The sequence below is a fragment of the Aythya marila genome (genome assembly GCF_965140915.1).
Source record: "Aythya marila genome assembly, chromosome: 3".
Taxonomy (NCBI): domain Eukaryota; kingdom Metazoa; phylum Chordata; class Aves; order Anseriformes; family Anatidae; genus Aythya; species Aythya marila.
In genome coordinates this window covers 23,720,604-23,741,254 of record NC_139044.1, presented here as the reverse complement: position 1 = coordinate 23,741,254, position 20,651 = coordinate 23,720,604, and the positions used below count along the sequence as shown (strand labels likewise).

Below are 20,651 nucleotides of genomic sequence, written 5' to 3'. Positions count from 1 at the left end.
AAGTAAACTCTGCTTCCTGCAGCACTTGGGGGTTTCATTAGCAATGACCCGTTCTCGTGCAGGCCGGAGCCAATCCCTTTAGGAAACCTGCAGCCATTCTTCGCACATATGCAGTCCATATTGGCATAATGACAAGTTATTTTAACATCTAATCCTTTGGCTTTGGTATTTAAAGGACTTCATCTCTTTCAATACCAGGGCAAACGAACAGAAGCAGCATAAATATATAATTGTGAAAAAGACAAACCTTTACATGAATCATCTTCAATTGGCTGCTTGAAAGCCGTTATGTCATTGAAAGTGCAAAGAAATAAAACCACTTTATCCTGCTCATTTCGGATTGGAGCAATTTTCACAAAGAACCAGACAGGTGTTCCTGGAAACAAACATATCAAGAAGTTGGTCAATGGTAGGCAGAACAGTAAGTGTGCTAGTTTAGATTTGTATACATCCAAATCAGCCTTCTATAAATGTTACTTAAATATTTTGGGTTTTTTTTTTTGTTGGTTGGTTGGTTAGTTTTTTTTGCAAACACCTACTAGGAAAAACAACAAAGCAGCTGACAAGCATTAGTTAAATTCTGTGCTCTACTTCTGATTAGCTTTTTAATCTTCAGGAATCACTTACTACTTCTGGGTTTCATCTACAAAGCCCATATGTGAACTTATAACATACTTTGAGATCTGATAGGAAAGTTTCCCTATCATATACCTACACATACACAAGCGTGCACACAGCAGTCTTGGTAGTTCTATGCAACTGTTGCAGAGAGGCCACCAATGCCTAGACCATGACCATAACAGAGTCGCAACTCAGGAACATGACCGTTTTGGTTGATTTTAGTCTTCTCTGCAAGCAGGGAGCACCATACCCTAGAAACTATGTCAGCTCTGGCCTTGTCTGCAAATCCTCCCATGCAAGGGATATTCTTTGCAAGCTGACTTTGACTTTCTCCTGAGCGTGTTCACAATCACTCTTAGTGTGAAGCAGGACTCCACCAAATTCAGGAGAGAATAAGCCATCAGCACCAGACCATGGACAGGAGTAAGATGTACTGCACATAACCGTACTTTTTTAATTACTTCAGTAGGAAAACTCCTAGTGAAAACGGCTTGAGAGATTAGAGCCTGCACATCACAGAAAAAGATGCTCCCAGATAATGATCCTTCAGATGCTGCTGTCAATTTTCCTTGATATCTGTCCACACAGATCACCTTGAGGAGAGAAGCTGTCAGTCAGCCCTGCCTTTCTACATTTCTAGCTGTTCTGCTGAGACTGCTGGAAAGGCAACAGTGATGGCAATGAAGTTCCATTTATCAAGACTGTGTCTACCACTCCCATTCCACAGGAGTCACTACAGCAGTGTTGGTAACACTTCAGTGTAACAAGGTTGAAGGCATCAGAAAAAAAAAAAAAAAGAAAAAAAAAAAAAACAAACAGTTGTTTCCCCTTTTATCCTCCCCCATATCATAACATGGGCTTCTTGAAGGCACCAGTTTTTCTGTGTAATCCTAACTCTGGTGTTAAAAAGATGGCTAATTGTACATGAATTTTCAGACTGTCCCTATACCCTCAGTGACCGCAAAGAAAATATTCTTCGTTGCTTTTGTGAACCTGAGATGTAAGAGCCAAAGAGAGGATTCAGGCTTGCTCGCTGTGAGCAACATTTCTCTCAAGTTTCCCTTCTGAACTACACTTGACAGAAGGATCCACATACAAGGAGCCAATACCAGCTGTAAAAATCAGCAGGCTTTGACCATCTGGGAAAACCAGAACAAACAGCACTACATCTAATTTTTTGCCACTTGTGCAGGACAGACTATTTCATAAAGGGTGATCTCAGAAGATTATTTCTTTTCTGTCCTGACCACAGGGCCCTCATCTAGGCTAGAGACCAGATTCTCTTTCACTTGAATTACTCGATATTTTAACGTGAGTACATTTAACAGGGTGTACTTCATGCAGTAGTTATTTATTACTAGGGCCACTTGTGTTCTTACTGTCAAAGGATCACCAGGAAACCTCAGGTATTTCACAACTTACTCTTCAGCAAAGCGAGCAAAGGCAGCATTTTTCACCTACGTTAATATAACAGAGCATGTTGCTACCAGTGCCTCACCTGGCTGTTTCCCAGCCTCTGTACTTAGCAATCTTTTCTGGACACAGAAAGCCAAGGCATCTCCAAGACCCATGGAAAACTTCCATAAATTAAGCTTGATTCCCCACTGTGCCTGTATAGCACAGGCAATTTCAAAGCCTGGCTGTGTTTCCATGCCATATGTACAGCCACCTCTATGAACAGCAGGGTATTTGATGCAAGGAGCCCTCCACTCAAAGAGCAGAGAAATCCAAATGGAATCACCGATGGACATTTCTGGAGCATGCCTGCACAACAAGAAGTATTCAGGGATCAATACTGGTGTGTGTGTGCATTTTGTTTGTTTGTTTTTAAGAGCCAGCATTCCTGAACAAGCCCTTCCAATAAAATATAATTAAACAAAAATGCTAAATGAAAGAAAAGATTCAAAAGAGTAACTGTGCCAGCAAAATCATCACTAACTTGTTAATGAGCTTAGAAGACACTGCTGCAAAGCAGCCAACAGTAATTTTCAAGGCAGCAATGCCCTTTACACTCCCCTTTCTCACAATCTCCTAAAATTGCCCGTCTCCATCTCTTCTTGCCTACTTGTTCTTCCCAATTGCGTATGTGAACTCTTGCGAGGCCGATCAAATCTGTACGCTGGTTTTACTCTGACACCTTGGTGACCAATTACTTTTTATTTTACCCACTTCAACAACCTTCATTAGCACTGCAACTTTTTTAATCAGTCAGAATCTCTGTCAACAGCCTACATGCTCTCACTTTTTTGATTAGGGATTTTTTCCATTCCCAAAAACACTTTGTATTGTTTTCTTACTTCAAGCAACAGCCATTCTGCTACAGGCTACTTGTATATTAAGCCTATAGCTCTGAGGCCAGATTCCACACTCAGCTGCATCTCTGCTTCTCACAGCTATATAAATTACTACCCTGCTTTTGAAGATGCTGTGCACATCACAGGAACAGAAAAGATGCAATTCATCCTCTTATTCTGGCTATTTGTCAGATGCATGCCGTTATTTCCTCTTTGTGATTATGATATGATACATTGCTGCATGACTCTTCCCATGTCCTGAATGCAGCAAAAGGAAAGACTTCTCCTGACAACCTGTAGGAGGCTGCTTCAGGGCAGGGGGCTTACAGAAGCAGGGTTCTCACCTTCTGACTCCTTCAACTCCCACTCCCGTGCTGCATTATTTCTATAAAAAAGGAAAAAACACAACTCTTTTATCTAGAACCAAGTGTATATCTTCACAATCTGCCCACTGGCAATGAGAAAGATGCAGATATCCTTGCTAACTAGAAGTTTTTGATAACTGTCATTATCTGGGAAACCTTATTGTTTGCAGAGTGTCAGAGTGCCATGTACAGGCTGTGTTGCAGGTAAGAGTATCAAACCAAGCCGGTACACAGGACCTGTGTAAATCATCTTGCAGTTTGAGCTCTACATAGTAGCAGAGCAACAGCAGAGATAGGTAGATGGAAAATTCTGCCCAGCCATCCTATCTACCTCCCCCAACACTAAGCGGAACTTCTCCCTGCAGTATGTTCATCACCATCTTGTCAGTCTCCTTTGGGAACAGAAGACAAGTGGATACAAAAACAAATTCACAAGGTGAGTGCTCGCAGGGCTGAGCTACGTGGGCTTTCTGCAGTACTCTGCAACCAGGACTTCATTCATCGTGGAACTGGGATCCGAACTGTGGGAACGCACCGAGAGGCTTAGCCAGTATGTGGCTGTGCTCAGCTCTTTCCCTGCATACTGGTTTAATTATCAAAAGAATTTTACTTTTTTAAACATTAAACAGTTTATTTAACTATTAAACAGGAAAGCTTGAAGTATAAACCAGTTATAAATCAGGTCGGAAACTAGAATTTCAACCTCCTACAGGCAGCCCTCATACTCTTGGTGTCAAAGCGGATGTCCTTGCTCAGCCAGACAATCACTGCTGGCAAGAGGCACAAACCAGGCTATTCTAATGAAAAATGTGATTTTCAGATTCAGTCCATGGGCTATTCAGGCAGTAAGAGAAACTGCAGAATGTGTTTCAGAGCTCTCGTAGCAAAACAAGAGCAACTTCCCCTTATGCCTCCAGCGTGCCTTGATGTACAGCCACTCAGAGACTGTTTACCAGCGTCTCCAACAATACATCTACTTTCATTTACATTTTGTGTTCAGTTCTGGCAAAGTCTCTCACTGGTGAAGTTCAATGATAATGCCAATGCACAAACAAAGAGGTAAACACTCCTAAGCCACATTGGCTTCCGTTAGATTTGGAAGCAACAGTGAAAGAATCCAGAGTTTTTCTGATGGCGTTGGACCAATCCTGCTAGGAAAGGAATAACGCTCAAAGCTGGTGGAGAAGCAGTGAGAACAAATACTAAGAGGTTAAAATCTACAACAAACTCCTGACAGTGACCTGTATCACCAGCCTCTTTTGCAGTACCCATATTATCTAGATAATTAGAGAATTAACAGATGCAGCTCATAATGGTCTTCACTGGCTTCAGCACAGGACTTAGGGTGATGCCTTAAAGGCAAGACAATTTTACAAGACATAATTCAGGTCCCAAATCTTCTCCAGACCAACATACAGTAAATATCTCCACACCTTATCATTTCCCATCTGTAACACAAGTACTAAAGTCTCTTCCTTCTCTTCTTTTCCAGCCCTGTGTATTTCACCAGTGATATATTCCCCCCCCCCCTGCCAGGAACACCAGCATTCAACATGTGATTTGACTTTGGCTGAGGTCCTTCAGAAATTCAATGCATGGAAGTGAATGAAGCATTAAAGGTGTATTCCTACTTCTCCCCCTGAGCATACTGATAACCTCCCCACCCCTTCAGTTTTCCCTCCTCTCAAACCAAAATAGTCTATAATGAAAATCAAAATCACCATCTAAACATGCTCTGCCCCATACCTTGAACCGTTTAACCAAACAGGTCAATTTACCACCTGTTTTTCATAACTACAAAAAGCACATTGTTTAAATAAAACTGCAATTAGCAGTTTTTCTTTCCACAAAGTAGAATGAAATTTATACACAGAATAAAAAAAAAACACGTTTGACTATTCAGCTGATGTCTTCACCCTCCTCACTGAATGGGGTAAATCTCCCCAAAGCAGTACAACTTCTGTATTACTTCATGTTTCAATCAAGTGGTCATCAGACAGCTATTGCCCTGAACATGAACAGTCAAGCAGTATGGCAATGAAAAAGCTAGAAGGACTCGCTGTGTCTGCAGCAATTACTACGTGCAGCGATGCAGACAGCAGGACTTCAGTTATGTAAACAGCACAGCTGACCAGTACAGTCACCCTTTTTGGAGTTTCACTTATGCCCAGGTCACTGTGAGATTGTTTCTGTCTACCACCACAGACCAAATAGTTTGTCCTACACCAAATTAACACACAAACTGATTTGGAAGAGTTTGGCAAGCCACTATATCCACATAGTTTTTTAACTAGAAACACAGAGGAGTCTCAGGCATCTGACCATACAAGACAAAAAGCAAAAGTCTTCCTATAGACTTTACCTTTCAGCAGAGGGTGTGCGCTGAGTGAGAACAAGCCAGCTCAGTATGTGAGAGCTCACCACGCTGCGCCAATAACAGCAGACGTTACAATACATTTCCATCACTTTAAAAGATATTGCCTTCATGGCTCCGTACCTGGTGTTGCTATGTACCGACAGCTAATGCTTCTAAAGGTCAGACCTTTACATGCTAAGATAAAGAAAATCAATTTCAGCCCCCAAAGGTGGAATTGCTATGCACAGAGTTATCCTACAACACTGGAACAACACCGTATAAAAAGGTTCACCACACACCCTACTGCCACTGTGTTGATATGATTTACCTGTTCTTCAGGGAAATCAAAACCAGAAAGTGTGTATATGAAAGGGTAAGACACAGGGAAGCCTGAAAATCTTCTTTCCATTTACTTCAGATAAAATATTTAAGGAGTAATCTTGGAAAGTCTCACTGTACTGACCATGGAGGAGATGACAGCAGGTCTTGCTTGCCAGCACATTTGAAGTCATCAAGGTCAATGGAAATTATAATTTTAATGAATCCAGAATACTTTGGTTTAACCTTCCTGAGGGTAAGTGAACTCATGCAGATGGATTTCACAAAAGGATGCAGACATGTATAACTTTTGAAAAATACGGAGCTAGATTTCAGTGGCAGGCTCAGGAGGTTACATGACAGTGTATGCTGGCTCCTTTATTCCTGTTTCTAGTCCTATGCAAACATTTAGTTTATCAATGTATATACCAAAAGTATCCATCTGCAGACACGAGAAGCACAGCACACACAAATATAAATTATTAAATGGTTTAAATCAATACCAGTTATGAGAAACTCTCCCTAGCAGTGGGCAATCAAAGATCTACCACCCCCAAAGTGAATTTTGCTCTCTATAAATTGGAATGTGTTGAGTTGTTCCTTTTTAACTTGTTTTTCTACCTATGTAAAAGCACTGGTTACAAAGGTAAATGCAAGCAGAATCTGCCAAATCACTATTTTGGGCTTATTTATCATACTTTGACATCTAAGAGTATCAAAGGGTGCATGTGTCAGGGAGGTTGGGGAAAGAGAAGAGGCATGTTTAAAAAAATCAACAAAAAAACAATAACCAAAAAAAATCTTTGTAGCATTCAATTTCTTAAGCATTCAAGAACCCTGAAAAATAGGGAATTGAACCTGAATTCAAACTGGGAGTGAGGCCCGGCCTTTAGGACATTGCTGAGTACACATGTTATGGTGAGAGCTGCTGCTTATCTGAACCATTTTGTAACGTGCAAAAGAATCACCTGCAGCCCATCCTTCAGCTGCTGCTTCCACTGGCCTCACCTTGAGAAAATACCTGAGGGAAAAATAATAATTTTTAAAAAGGTGGTTCTGCAGCACTGCTGTAGACCATGAGCAACAAGAACATCTCTGCTCAAACAGAGGACACTTGGAGCCTCTTTGTAACTCAGTGTGGATTTTATGCACCATTTCACAGACCCTCCCCTGTGTAGCTGCAAATTAAGATAACGAAGGCCAGTGTGCTAGCTAGAACCATTCTTTGTCAGCCTGCTCTGCTGTTCAAGCCTGCATTGCATTTAGCTCTCAGCCTACTTCTGATCTTCTTCCACTGAAGCATGACTGAATAATGCAGAGAAGAGGGGCTTAGATTTGGAATGGGCATCACCTCTTCTGAGGCAGATGGAAGAAAGTAAATTTCCATTTATACCAAAATTTACTTCTGCAGTAATGGCAGCAAGTGCATCTAGAAGCTGCCTGCCTTTGTGCTGCTTGTAACCCAGCCCTTTGCTGTAGATATGGAACTAGGCAATGAAAGTCTAAGTTTAATTTACTAAGCCATTTTTATTTATCAGGCCAAGTGTAAAGTACAAAAACCTAACAAATGGCTTTCAAAGTCTCATGAGAAATTACACTTTCAAAGCTGCATCAGTTCAAATAAGTTAAGATATGACTAAGACCAGGAAAATCTTTTCTAAAACATCAGGCTTTATCCTTCCTTGGTGTAAGTTAGCATAACTCCACTGATTTCACTGAGGCTCAGCATTGTTTTGTCTTTCCCATATAAACATAAACAATACTTCCAGAGTCACAGGACACTCACATCTAATCAGACAATGGAAGTGAAGCTCTCACATGAAATTACTGTCAGCGTATCTGCTGTCGTTTTGCAGTCCAGATTAAATAAAGCTTTCGCTTTGTCTCCTTCTAGGTATGACAATGAATCACCACCGAATGCAATGGGATGGCACCAGGGCTGCAATGACAAAAACTTGGTGGCTGTGCACCTGCTTGCTTCAATTGCTTCCAATTATCCTGAAGGTGCACCACATTTCTAGGAAGCAATTTTTTCTACAGAATAACAACAATCATCACATATCTGCTAAGCAATCATGGAGACCAGGATAGAGAGAATGGCCATAAATGCAAACATTGTGAAGGCAGAAAATTCTTCTGAATACTACAGGCTACATTATTTCTATACCTGATACTGTGATCTGCAATGAGGCTGGTGGAATACTGTATCAACATCTGGATGGAGCACTCCTATAGTACAACTAAGTAAATGCCAGCACTTGGTGACCACCATGGAAAGTGTCAAAAATGTCTGTTGTTTCTAGCAGCATTACTGAATGTCACAAACTATTGGTGACATGTTGAGTGTAAGATCAGGACGTAATGGTTATCCAGAAAGAGAGGGATGATTCTTGCTCATAAAGATACAAGATGAAGATTAACCTGCAGTAACAACAACCTGGTTCACTTGATACTCGTGCTTTATTTTCCTTTTTTTTTTTTTTTTTTCTGAAAGAAGATATTGTATTGTTAAACAGCTAGAAGTATATTAAATGTAAAGGCTGTTGAAAATTCAACAGTACAAAAATGGAAGAAAAAAATTGCTATTTACCACAACTGTTAGTTTAAAGGGAGGGAGTGGACAGGTAAATAACAACAAAAATCTATTTCCTGGCTAATTTGTTGGCTAATTTGAAGAAAAATGGAATAAGTGAAGACTACAAAGAGGGAAAAGGAAAAGGAAAAGGAAAAGGAAAAGGAAAAGGAAAAGGAAAAGGAAAAGGAAAAGGAAAAGGAAAAGGAAAAGGAAAAGGAAAAGGAAAAGGAAAAGGAAAAGGAAAAGGAAAAGGAAAAGGAAAAGGAAAAGGAAAAGGAAAAGGAAAAGGAAAAGGAAAAGGAAAAGGAAAAGGAAAAGGAAAAGGAAAAGGAAAAGGAAAAGGAAAAGGAAAAGGAAAAGGAAAAGGAAAAGGAGGCAAAAAGATGCCTAACAAAATTCAGATTTCTTTCCAAAGCCTTCAGAGTAGACTGAAACCTATCATGTTCATTGCCCAAGCAAGCAATTGCCATAGTTTCAGGCAGAGGTTAGGTGACCACAAGGACAAAGGAGGCAGCAGTGTGGGTGCTAAAAGACTGGTAAACAAGACAGTATTTTCTGTGATGAGGTCTTTCTCAGAATAAGTCACAAGGACATCCCTTTTTTGGTACTACTCAGTTGCAGCTCTCTGGTGTTATTAGTCAGTTTCTCTAACAGTAGTTAAGGTACCTTTAAAGCTGGAAGTCTAACAAACACAAGAGCACTGTGTTTTGTTAAACTTAAAGTAAGCTCTGTGCTTTCCTTTTTCCCATGCCTCTGACCCTCCACGTATGTAGCAGAACCATCGCAGCCCTGCTTTTTGGCATGTCGCACAACACAGCTCCTGCACAGCTGGACTTTGTTCTAGGCCGCCTCTCCTCAGGGAAGCGCACAGCGGGGCAGGAAATATTCCTCACTCCACTGTTACCTTGCTCTAAATCTGCGTAAAAGACGGAGAGGCCCCAGGCTGTACTACAGGCCATATGCTGCAGCAATGACAGAAGAGGAGCTGCAGAGCCTCTTGGTGCCAAATCACTGCTAAGAGAGAATTCCACATCCTCCTAGATCCCACACTGCAGCTTATTTACTTGGCTTTGGATGCATAGAGGTGAGCTGCATATGTCCCTACAGCCACTAACTGAGCTAGGAACAGAAATCAGCTCTAAGAAATAGGTAAACGTTGGAGGTGGGTAGCACTGAAGGGCATGAAGCATAAAGCAAGGCCATCCAGACAGTGCATGCAGCTTTTCTAATGAGTTGGATTAGCAAAGCTGTGCTCCAGAAAAGCCCTGAGCAATGACATCGTGTCACAGGTCATGATGCTTTGAACAGGATAAAAAGACTAGAAAAGAGATGAAGACAAAATCTCTTATGGATGTCTTTTTTCCTCTAAAGGTTGAGAGAAACCAATTCCTTGTACTTTGGCACCACCAGCTCTTGAAAGAGCAAACAAATTCTGATAGAAAACAAGCAGTTCCACACATCCACAGATGAGCATTACAGCACACACATGTTGTCTTAGCTTCCTGAGTCCCTGTGGTTCTCTCTCCAAACTCCAATGACCATAGAACAGCTTGGGTTGGAAGAGACCTTAAAGAACATCTAGTTCCAATGCCCCTGAGATGCCACCCCTAGATCAGGTTGCCCAGGGCCCCATCCACCTGGCCTTGAGCACCTCCAGGGATGGGGCATCCACAGCTTCTCTGGGCAGCCTGTGCCAGTGCCTCACCAGCCTCCGAGTGAAGAATTTCCTCCTAACATCTCATCTAAATCTCCCCTCTTTTAGTTTAAAACCATTCCCACATCCTTCTTGTGCCTGGGGCTGCAGACCTGGACACAGCACTCCAAGTGGGCCTCACAAGGGCAGAGCAGAGGGGGACAATCACCTCCCTCAACCTGCTGGTCACACCTCTGTTGATGCAGCCCAGGACACAGTTCACCTTCTGAACTGCAAGCACGCACTGCTGGCTCATGTTGAGCTTTTTGTACACCAGAACCCCCAAGTCTTTCTCTGCAGGGCTGCTCTCAGTTCTTCTCCCAGTCTGTTCTCCTGTCTGGGATTGCCTTGACCCAGGTGCAGCACTTTGCACACTTGGACTTCTTGAACCTCATTAGTTTCACATGGTCCCACTTCTTGAGCTTACCCAGGTCCCTTTGGGTGGCATCCCTTCCTTCTGATGTATCGACTGCACCACTCAGCTTGGTGTCATCTGCAAACTTGCTGGAGGTGCACTCAATCCCATTGTCTATGCCACTGATAAAGATACTAAACAGTATAGGTCCTAAGACAGACCCCTGAGGGACACCACTTGCCACCAGCCTCTGCCCAGACATAGAGCCATTGCCTACAACTTTCTGGGAGTGACCATCAAGCCAGCTCCTTATCCACTGAATGGTCCACCCTTCAAATTCATCTCTCTCCAATTTGGATATCAGGATGTCATGTGGAACCATGTCAAAGGCCTTGCAGAAGTCCAGGTAGATGACATCCGTTGGTCTTCCCTTGTCAACTGATGCAGTCACATACAAGGCCACCAGATTGGTCAGGCATGATTTGCCCTTGATGAAGCCACACTGGCTGTCTCAGATCAGCTCCTTGTTTTGCATGTGCCTTGGTACTGCTTCCACAATCATCACTAGCTGGTCATTTCAACAGAAAGACCAATGGCTGCATGCACAAAAGTAGGTGGGATTATGTTTCCTTAGAAAACTGTTCCTTCTGACAAAGAATAAGGTAGCAATTAGGTTAACTGTTGAAAATTGCATCATAGCAGTTTATGTTATACTTACTATTATTGCTGTACTTTTTGGTTAGAGACCCCGAGCCCACTACAGCAAGACTGATCAAACTGATCATCACAGCATCATAGTAATGGGAAGAAGTTGCTAGCAGGATGCTCCTGCAAGGTACCCTGCCTTGTACACAGACACTACCAGTTTCATGGTTAGGAAAAAAAAAATGTTAAGAGCGAAATGAAAGTAACAGAACACAGCCTTCTAGCTTGACATTTGGCCAGCCTGAAGACACCAGTGAATTTGCACTTCAGGTCATGTTGGGTAGATGAAAATAACTGCAATGCCATAGTCATGGGGTGGGGGAACAAATTTGAGGCAAATAGTTCATCTGCTGACATGTGGAGTTACAGACACACTAAAATTCCTAGAAAAAAAAATCATGCTACAGTTAACGAGTAGTTTTATCCAAAGCAAAGACAGTTTCATCACAAGGCTTCAAAAGGAAGTGGTTCAGCTTCTAAAACAAAATATGGCATCCTTTTATTATGAAGCCACATCTAAACACTGGTTTTGCTAAATCAAAATTGAGAAAAAATTTAAAAGTACCTTCTCTGTAAGAATAACCGTTTGCATAAACCTAGCTTGGACATTAACATTGCTAATGAAATCTTGAGTATCATCATCACACACGAATTGCTCTAAAGGTCAGAACAAATTAGAGCTTCCTCTGCCTCCATGAGTGACTTTCACCCCTAATGTTCTCATTTCTCCCTTGTAGATCAACTGGCAGAGCAGGGGTTTATGTAGCCCTACATAAAACACAGTACTATGGGCTGGCAGACTTGTAGCTCGTGTTACGATTTAAAACAATTTTCCACACCTACATTAACAAACAAACCAATCAACTACTTACTGTTCTTCTTGTACATCAGGATTTCAAAGGAGTTCATCTCATAGTTCTCAAATGTTTGTCGGACCTTGTCAATTGTATCTTTGTCTGTCAGCTCTCCATACATAAAACTGCAAATAAAGCAAGGAATTCAAGTCAGATACAAGACAAAGACACAAAGCCATTTGTTTACAGTGTGAAAAGAACCTATTTAGAAATAGCCCTTCTTTGATTTTGTTTCACCTGAAAAGCATATTTGACAGATGCAGCCCCAGGAGATAAAAGACAGAATTGGGATAAACAGATTACTGTTTTCCTCAACCAAGAAGCACAACACTACAAGCTATTTAACAGAAAATAAATCTGTTCCCAAATACCTGCAGGTGCTGCTTTTTTGCATAACTTCTGCTCTGTGATATCCTGATAGCTTGCAAAATCCATCGTTGCTGTACACAATGGGCCAATCCACTATCTGGGCATTACCCAAGACAAAATTAGTATCTGTTTGAAAGAACACATCAGTTAGACATTAGACAAGGCTAGGGTTACATCAGTAGAAAGACTCATTTTGGGATCCCAACCTCATTGCTTCCGTTCCTGCATGTTTTTTTCCCAGATACTATTCTGAATGTAGTCAACAGGATTATTCCCTGCTTTAAATCAATTTTTATTTTAAGAAAATATTAATTACTCATGCACAGACAAAGAGGTTGATTTTATGCAAATAAAACACATGATGTTAAGCCGGTAAAAGTCATTCCTTGACTACGGAATGGGCAGATTCATCAAACTGGTTCCCCCTGTGCCACATGTACTGATCCACCATGACACTTGAGTTCGAATGAGAAGCCTCTTCACAGCCAAAACAGTACAAGAGGTATTTCTCATTTGAGCATATACAAACTTCACTCGTGGCCACACAAGCTCAAATACTCCCGGTAGGATGTGTATAGCACAGCACCCCAAACTAGACACCAGACAGCTAGGCTCCATACTTACAACAGCAGAAAGACCTTTCTGTTCACTGTACAAGCTAGAATGAGTTTCAGCCAGTAAGGAAAAAAAAAAAAAAAAAAAGAGCAGGATTCAAACCTTCATTCTCACTGGCTCTTTGAATGCTACTTTTCTATGATTAATATTCCACTCAAACAATGAATATACTCAATCCTAGGCCCAGACCTTGCTTCTCTGCTGCACTGGCTACACCTGTGCTTACACCAACTATCTACACCTGTGCCAAGACAGACAGCAGCATTGGTGTCTGGGCACTGACATGCAGGAGGAGCAGGAGATGGCGGCTCCTCTCACAGCTGCAGAGACCCCCCAGCTTTTTGACAGAAGGCATAGGCAGCCACGTGAGATTCAAGGCATTCATATCAAAGAGTAGTCTCTAAGGGTGTCCGCTATGCTATCTGCTTTTGAGGATCTGCCCCCAGCTGCTCAAATATACATAGCTGTCATCAATGGTTCCTGCAACTGAGAGACACAAACAAGACTTCTTACCTATTAATTGCAAAGAGTTTTGTTTATTTTAACTTCCTCTTGCAAAAATTTTTGTCCTGTTGCAAACTTCAAGCGGGTTTAAATAAAACATTCCTGTTGCTATCTAAATCCATTGCCCAATCCCATGAGCAAGATTAAGTGTATCTTTATACACTCTTTAGAGTGAAATATACCAGTAGTATAACTTCAGGACATTTTAACTGCTTTGTTTCTCACAGCCTCTTCTAAATACCATGGTTTTTGCTTGGTTGAAGTACTTTGTTCCAGAAACAATACATGTCTTTTACCCCTTCCTACGAATAAGTAAGCCAAGTCATTTCTCATTGCTAAAGCAAGTGCTTTTGAGTGTCTATTATAAACACTGCACTGCACTGTTAGGATATTTTTACATTTTCATCAGGAAGTACAAAAAAAAATATGCAAATATAAATTTTAGGTTGTGTTCTGCCCTGATCTGAATGGTGTTGATTATTTCACGCATTCAGTCCTCACCATCTCCTTCTCAAAAGGTAATTTACCTTTCTCTCCCCTTCTTCAAGAGCTCCTTGAAGAGTTTCTATTAACTGAGGCAAAGACCTTCCTTGCACACTTAGATCTCAACATTGTCTTTAGATAAATAAGCACAGTTGTTGGTGTGTTGTGGTTTTTTTTTTTTTTATGAAACGCTATATAGCATACTTTTCTGATGGCCATTACCATGCAGATCCTACTTTTACCAGAGAGCCCATGAGGTAGGACAGTGCTCATATCCCCTTTCTACAGGTAAAAGCAAGGCACTAAGTCCACATGGGGATTTAAGCACTGAAAGCCAAGACTGCTACAGCCTAGATCCTAGGTGCCCAACTCTCATATTTTAAGATTGAGGTTTTTTCCTCTCTAGTAGTTCTTATGATGCCAAATATTTTAACGTAAGACCACTTCTTGCAGATTTTATGTAAAGCCAGCTCTCACGGATAACACCCAAGATTCTCTGCTACTACAGCAGGAGCTAAAGAATCACATTCTCACTCGCCTACCTTTTGGCCAATGAAGCCTGATTTTTTGGACCACCAGAGTTTCCAAAGGATGCTTAAAGAACATGCATACATTTCCCTCCCTCCTGAAAGCCTAGCAGTTTGGGTGTTCTCCTAGGAGATGTGGGGCTACCTGAGGGAAGTGAAAGCTCAGCCTCCATAACCATCAAGCTGCTGAAGAGAAGGTATGCTAACATCCTCACCACATGAATTTTTAAGTCAGTGTGGCTTGATTGCTGTATTTTATGCATCCATATGAGGCAATCCTGTTAGCCTATATTGGGTGAGCCTTTCCAGGGGGGTGGGAGTACAGTGCTTCATCTAAGAATCCAGGTTGGGTTTAGATGAGAGTTACAACCACATTGAGAGACCTTTATGTAACTATCAAGCTTCAACAGCAGAAATGCGTGCACTTATCGATTCAAGGAGCAAGTCAGATATTTTGAGGATTCGACTGCTCACTAAGTGTCTCACTTCTAGCAAGTTTCCACTTCATGTACCTTGACCCACTGTCTGTGGTCCAGGTCTTACCTTGCTTTGACACAAACACACAAAGTAAATACTGAAGCAGGACCAGCGCTCTAGAGCTCCCCGTGTTCTGGAAGCCTACAGAGAAGCCATTTGCCCTGTGAGCACAGCAGCCAGGCCGCCAAGAGAAGCTGGAGCACAGCAGCACCTAAACCGCTAGGCCAGGGAAGAGGTTTCCAAGCCACCACTCTCTGCCTGCCTTCCTTGGGAAGATACCAGGCTCATGGTGACCAATTCCTCGTTCCCGACACTGTTGTGAGGGTGACAATCTGTACTAGTGGTTTCCCAACCTCATGTACCCATTTCTTTTTCCTCACAGGCCCCAGCGTCCACACAGCGTGTGGAGGGGACAGATTCTGCCCTCACACCACACAGTAAAGAAGGGGTCTCAGACACAAACAGGAATTTCTTTCCAGTTACTCACTCATCTTCCCAGATCTCTTTGAAGACAAAACAATGATACAAAGGTGGTTCTGTGCCTACGTGGAGAGCACGCCTGAATTTCTTCTCAGACAATGGTGTTTTGCCTGTGCAAATGTTGGCAAGACACAGCGTAAAACAAGGACTCCCACTTACAACTCCCCTGCATAGTTTATTCTGACAGATAACCTGGAGGTAGAAGGGCTGTTCTCATTGCTATCATTTACATTCAATTGCATTGACATCCCTGACAACGTGCTGCTTGGAGACAGCTCATAATCTGCTAAACAATTGTTCCTAACATAAGAAAACATTAAATAACAGCCACTGAGGCAGATATTGCCTTTCTATCTGAAGGGACACAGGGTCCCAGAGGCCAGGAAGCAGCTGTGGCTTTGTTGCAGAACGAGCACGAGGGATGCTCTGGTGAACTCTTGGAGCATCACAGAGCAAGGCCTCTACAGTACTCACAAGTGGGTCAACAAGGCTAGGCCAGGAGCTGGTCCGAGGAAGACCATGAAGGAGAAATCCACTGCTAAATTCTCTTCAAAGATGGGATAAAATGCACATGCAGTAGCTGCGGTATTCAAACAATTTAGTGACTTGAGGTACCTCTCTGAAAGGACTCAAAGGACTCCCTTACCGGGAAATCAGTTTCTAACACAATGCCAATCAGGTTAGCAGTATTGCCCAGCCCAAGGAGAAGCTGCAAGCCTCACTGGCTCCTCTTATCAGCCCTGACAAAAGTTGAACTCAGAGATGGAGAGTCTGAGTGCATATAAATAAGGCGCGGGGTTCTGGCTCGTGCTGCGTTTGGCACAGTCTGAGCCAGACACTTGGGAGGCACAGAAACATGTAGAGGCACAGCACAAAGCACCTCCTGCTGCAGAAACACCTGTACGAACTGCAGCATCTCACAGGCAGCACAATCACTTGCAGAAGTAGGGAGAGCTTCTGTGACCAGGGTCTGCAGGGCTGGCTACTTTGTGAAATGCCCCACTTCATATTCTCTAACCTGCGTTTTCCCAGGTCAGCATTTTAACTCCTTCCACAATGTAAGGATGAATGTTGCTCAGTCACAAAACCCACGCTTTCTTCCACTTGCAAAATGCATCATCACAGAAGAACCAGAAAATATCTTTCTAAATAACGTGGTTCCTTTACCAGCAGTGACAGCAACCCTCTACAACACCCAGCCTCACCAAAACTCCTGCTACCTACAGAATTGTGTTGCTTTCTGCACTGCTCTATTTAATGGAAACTGTCCATCAGCTCTAAGCTCCGAAACACCTGAGGACAAGAGGCGTCTCACAGAGGCAGCTGGTCAGGACTAGCTCGCTGAGGAGAGGTTGCTACCCTATCTGTGGCCACTGGGGATAGAGGCAGGGGATACAGCCTCCTTAGTTACTGTTCTGTTAGCTGGGCATCAAGCAGCTTAAACTTAAGTATGGGGGACAGATAAGTTTCCAAACAATCCTGATATTTACAAACTTGTGACCTGTATCACCAGTAGTATCATTCTGACATGGGAAAGAAAGAGTTGGTTTTGTTTCTTGTAAGGAACCCAATGCATGGAAATAGAATGCTGCTTATAAGTACACCTGTCAAAACTGCTACAGCCACAGAGCTCATACATATAATGTTTTTGCTTTAACAGTTTGCAAAGGAAAGGTATGTGTGTATTGTTCGTGTTTAGTCTTAACTTTTGAAAAAAAAAAAAAAAAAGAAGCAGCACTTAGTCACAGAGACTACTTATGTTGTTCAAATGTAACTTCTGAGGTCAAAATACGGCCCTCGATTAGTACAAATTAAGTCAAAATGAAAAGCATTTCCACCACTTATTCAATCCTTTCTTTGCACCTACATGATCCAAGGCTCACACTTCAGGGACAAATACACAAGACTCAACCAAATTTGCACCTTAACACAAGTGCTGTACCTGCATTCAAAGAAAGTACAAAGCTGCTCAAGGGACCAAAAAACTATTCACTTAGTAGAATAAAAGTAATAGGACAAAATCCTGCTCTTCCACCCACATACTGCTATGGAAGTCAACGATGTTACATGCATACATACATTCACTCAGTACCTCCTAGCATTCATTTCCTAATTTTTTGTTTTTAATATCCTATTAAAAAATGATTTCTCTATAGAATAATGGTATGGATGCCTCAAAATTGTACATCCTTAACACTGAGACCAAACTATTTTAAACCATATCATCACTCTAATACAAAACAACATATTACAAAGCCCTATAGATAAGTTCATTTTAGTTTACATGTTTTATAGAAGATATTTATAACAAAATATTTATTTTAGAGAAAAAAAAAGAGAGAGAGAGAGAGAAGACTCACTGTATGAAGAGCATACTGCAAGTACAGGCTGAAAAGAATTATTAAAAAACGTATTTCATCATACTTACTACAAATGACAGAGAGACACCAACTAAAACAACAACTTCAAGTGACTCACTTTGAATCATTACAGAAAATGAATGCCAATTTCAGCCAGCAGTGTAGATAAAAAAGTGCCAGTTCCATCTCAAAATTTATTATTATGCCTTATTATAGTATTTTGCTGTATGCCTCTACCACAAGAAAAGTTTAAACTGAAAAGAATAATACATCCTACCAACACTAGTAGCTGTAAAATCTTCTAATTATCTGTATTATTAAAAAAAAAAGAGAAATTAGAGAAGAAAAATGGAAGATGAATAGCTGAAATGGGAAGTGCACAGAAGCTGTCATATGTAATTTATGCACAGCATTGTTCTTTGCCTATCTCTGAAGTACTGACCATACTGAAAAAAAAATATTAAAAAAAAAAGACAAATGTGACGTTAGCATGAGATAATGTTCAGTAATTAGAAAGTTCTTCAGCTGTAAAAGTCATGCACTGCTCCATTCAAAATACTGTTTAACAGCACAACTTCACTGCTTAATTGGTCAGGTTTTCCCCCTCCAGTTTGATCTTAAAAGAAATCCAGGGAAAAGCATGATTTGGTTGCATCAATTATAGGGGTCTTACATCAGTTTAAAAAAGCCCTTTGATTTATTGATTATAGCTACAGCCATCAAGAGCCTTAAAAGCATTTGACAAGACCTAACTCCCTGCTCACTTTTAGCTATACGAGTTACAAAAATGCATTAACAAATTCTCCAATGAATGGGTTTCATTAAGATTTGTTTTACGACCTTGTTCTAGGATTTAATGCAGAAATGGATTGATACGTTGAATTATCACAGTAGAACTTCTTGAGCTTTCAGAACATTAATTTTAAAACACATTATCTATCATCTCTGTGTTGTACTTTTTTTTTTCTTACTATCTATAAAAGTCATTTTAAGGAAATCTGGTTGTAAATGCATTTCCAAACGCATAAAGATGTGCTCACAAATTTAGGAGCTTCTGGCCTAATAACAGCTAGCAAAGAAACATTTTATAATCAACTCAAGTTGTAACAAGGAAAAAAAAAATTCCAATAGTCAGTAGACATATTGATGTACCGACCAGTTGTACAACAGCGTGGATGAAAATAAAGGTGCCTCCATAACTGGTAAGTTAGAAAAGAAGGAAGATCAAGAAGAAACAAACTCCTTTCTTTTGTTTCATTCTCAGTTTTGGAAAATGTCCTTAACAGAACCTACAAGTTTTTCCCTTGCAGTTGTTGAGGGTTTGCTGCTTGTACATCTCGATGTCTTGTTTTAATCAGTGCCAACAGACAGACGGCACTCATGTGTTTTTACATGAAACCTTGGATATGCAGTCTTGTAGGATTAGATATGAAAGGGCACAAACTCGAGTTCAACCACTGGATACCAGATTTGTAGAGGATAACATTCACTTTTCTTTGCCCAGGGCAAGCTGTAGTAAAGGCAAGAGAAGCAACAGAAGCTAACGCCACTCTGTACATACACCACCATCTTACCCAGCAGTTTTGCAGCTATCTTTTGCAAGGTTTGGCTTTGGCAAAGAGCTTTCTGTACGAGGTAAGAGGAGTAGCCTCTCTGCAGACCCATCTATTCCACTGACATTTTTTATGTCGAAGTTAACCCACTGAGGTCAGGAAAATAGATGAGCCTTTAACTGAGAGCATGCAGGAGAAAGCCTCCTGGAGATCTGCTCCAGGCTTCCAAACCAGCTCGTTTGGGAGCCTTGACAATTAGGATAGCTTAACCTATTCAAGACACTCATTAGGAAAGCCTCAATATTGCTCTTCCCTGCACCCAGTTAAGTTTGTCCATTTCAGTACTTTTGTCTGAAAAGTCACTGCATTACATTTCCCTACTCAACAGAACCTCACTAGCTCACACTGGGACATAATTTACCTGCAGCACAAGGCTTCCGAGCTGGTCCTCTGGAAAGAATGAATTTCACCTCGTGTTGCTTGAGGACTCATTGTAGATTATGGAAATTTATGAACTGGCAGGAAACCAAACATATTCTATCAGAAGGAAACAGAAAAACCTGCTCCACCCCAAAACTATGCTTCCTTATTTCAACTGCAGCACTCCTGTTCTCAGAATGAAAATACTTTCTCAATGCCTGACGCTATTTACCAAAGGTGTTGTGGCAGTGTAAGGCAGCCCAGTGATACCAAGGACAAGACTACCCTGGGCACATCACACGCAGAAGAGCGATGCAGAACATGTCATGTCCATACATACGTACCCTTCCAATGTAACAGCTCAGAGTCTGGAAGTGAACAGGCTAACACCTAAGCTAGTAAACCCTGCCATTGGGGCAGCATGCCTGCACTTCTTCTAGACCCAAATCAGATGAGCTGCAGCCGTGTCTCCTCCTCCAGGCTCATGGGTTCAGACCCGGAGGCAAGCAGCAGGGCCAGGCTGCAGCAGAAACAGTGCCGTCAGGTTAAGGATCCTTTGCAAACATTTCATTTAAATAAACATTGTGCTAAAGTGCAAAAATACGAAAATAAAACTCCTTTTTGTTCTTCATTCTGTCATAGATTCCATCCCATTTGTCTCTGACTGAACACAAAAACAGGTTGTTCAGTTCCAGGGCTGTTTATAATGAAGTTAATTTCTCTCCCA

The 20,651-nt window shown here is 41.5% G+C and overlaps 1 protein-coding gene across 2 annotated transcripts in view; it reads right to left on the bottom strand.

Moving 5' to 3' along the window:
- The window catches only part of KCNH1 (potassium voltage-gated channel subfamily H member 1), a 179,516-nt gene that overhangs the window by 155,228 nt on the left and 3,637 nt on the right, over window positions 1-20,651 (bottom strand). For both annotated transcript variants that reach the window (XM_082755628.1, XM_082755629.1), the window contains exons 2-4: window positions 12,508-12,631; window positions 12,155-12,261; window positions 248-376 (exon numbers count right to left, since the gene is read on the bottom strand). In XM_082755628.1, coding sequence (XP_082611754.1) covers window positions 248-376; window positions 12,155-12,261; window positions 12,508-12,631 — 360 coding nt within the window. The remainder of the gene's footprint in view (window positions 1-247; window positions 377-12,154; window positions 12,262-12,507; window positions 12,632-20,651) is intronic.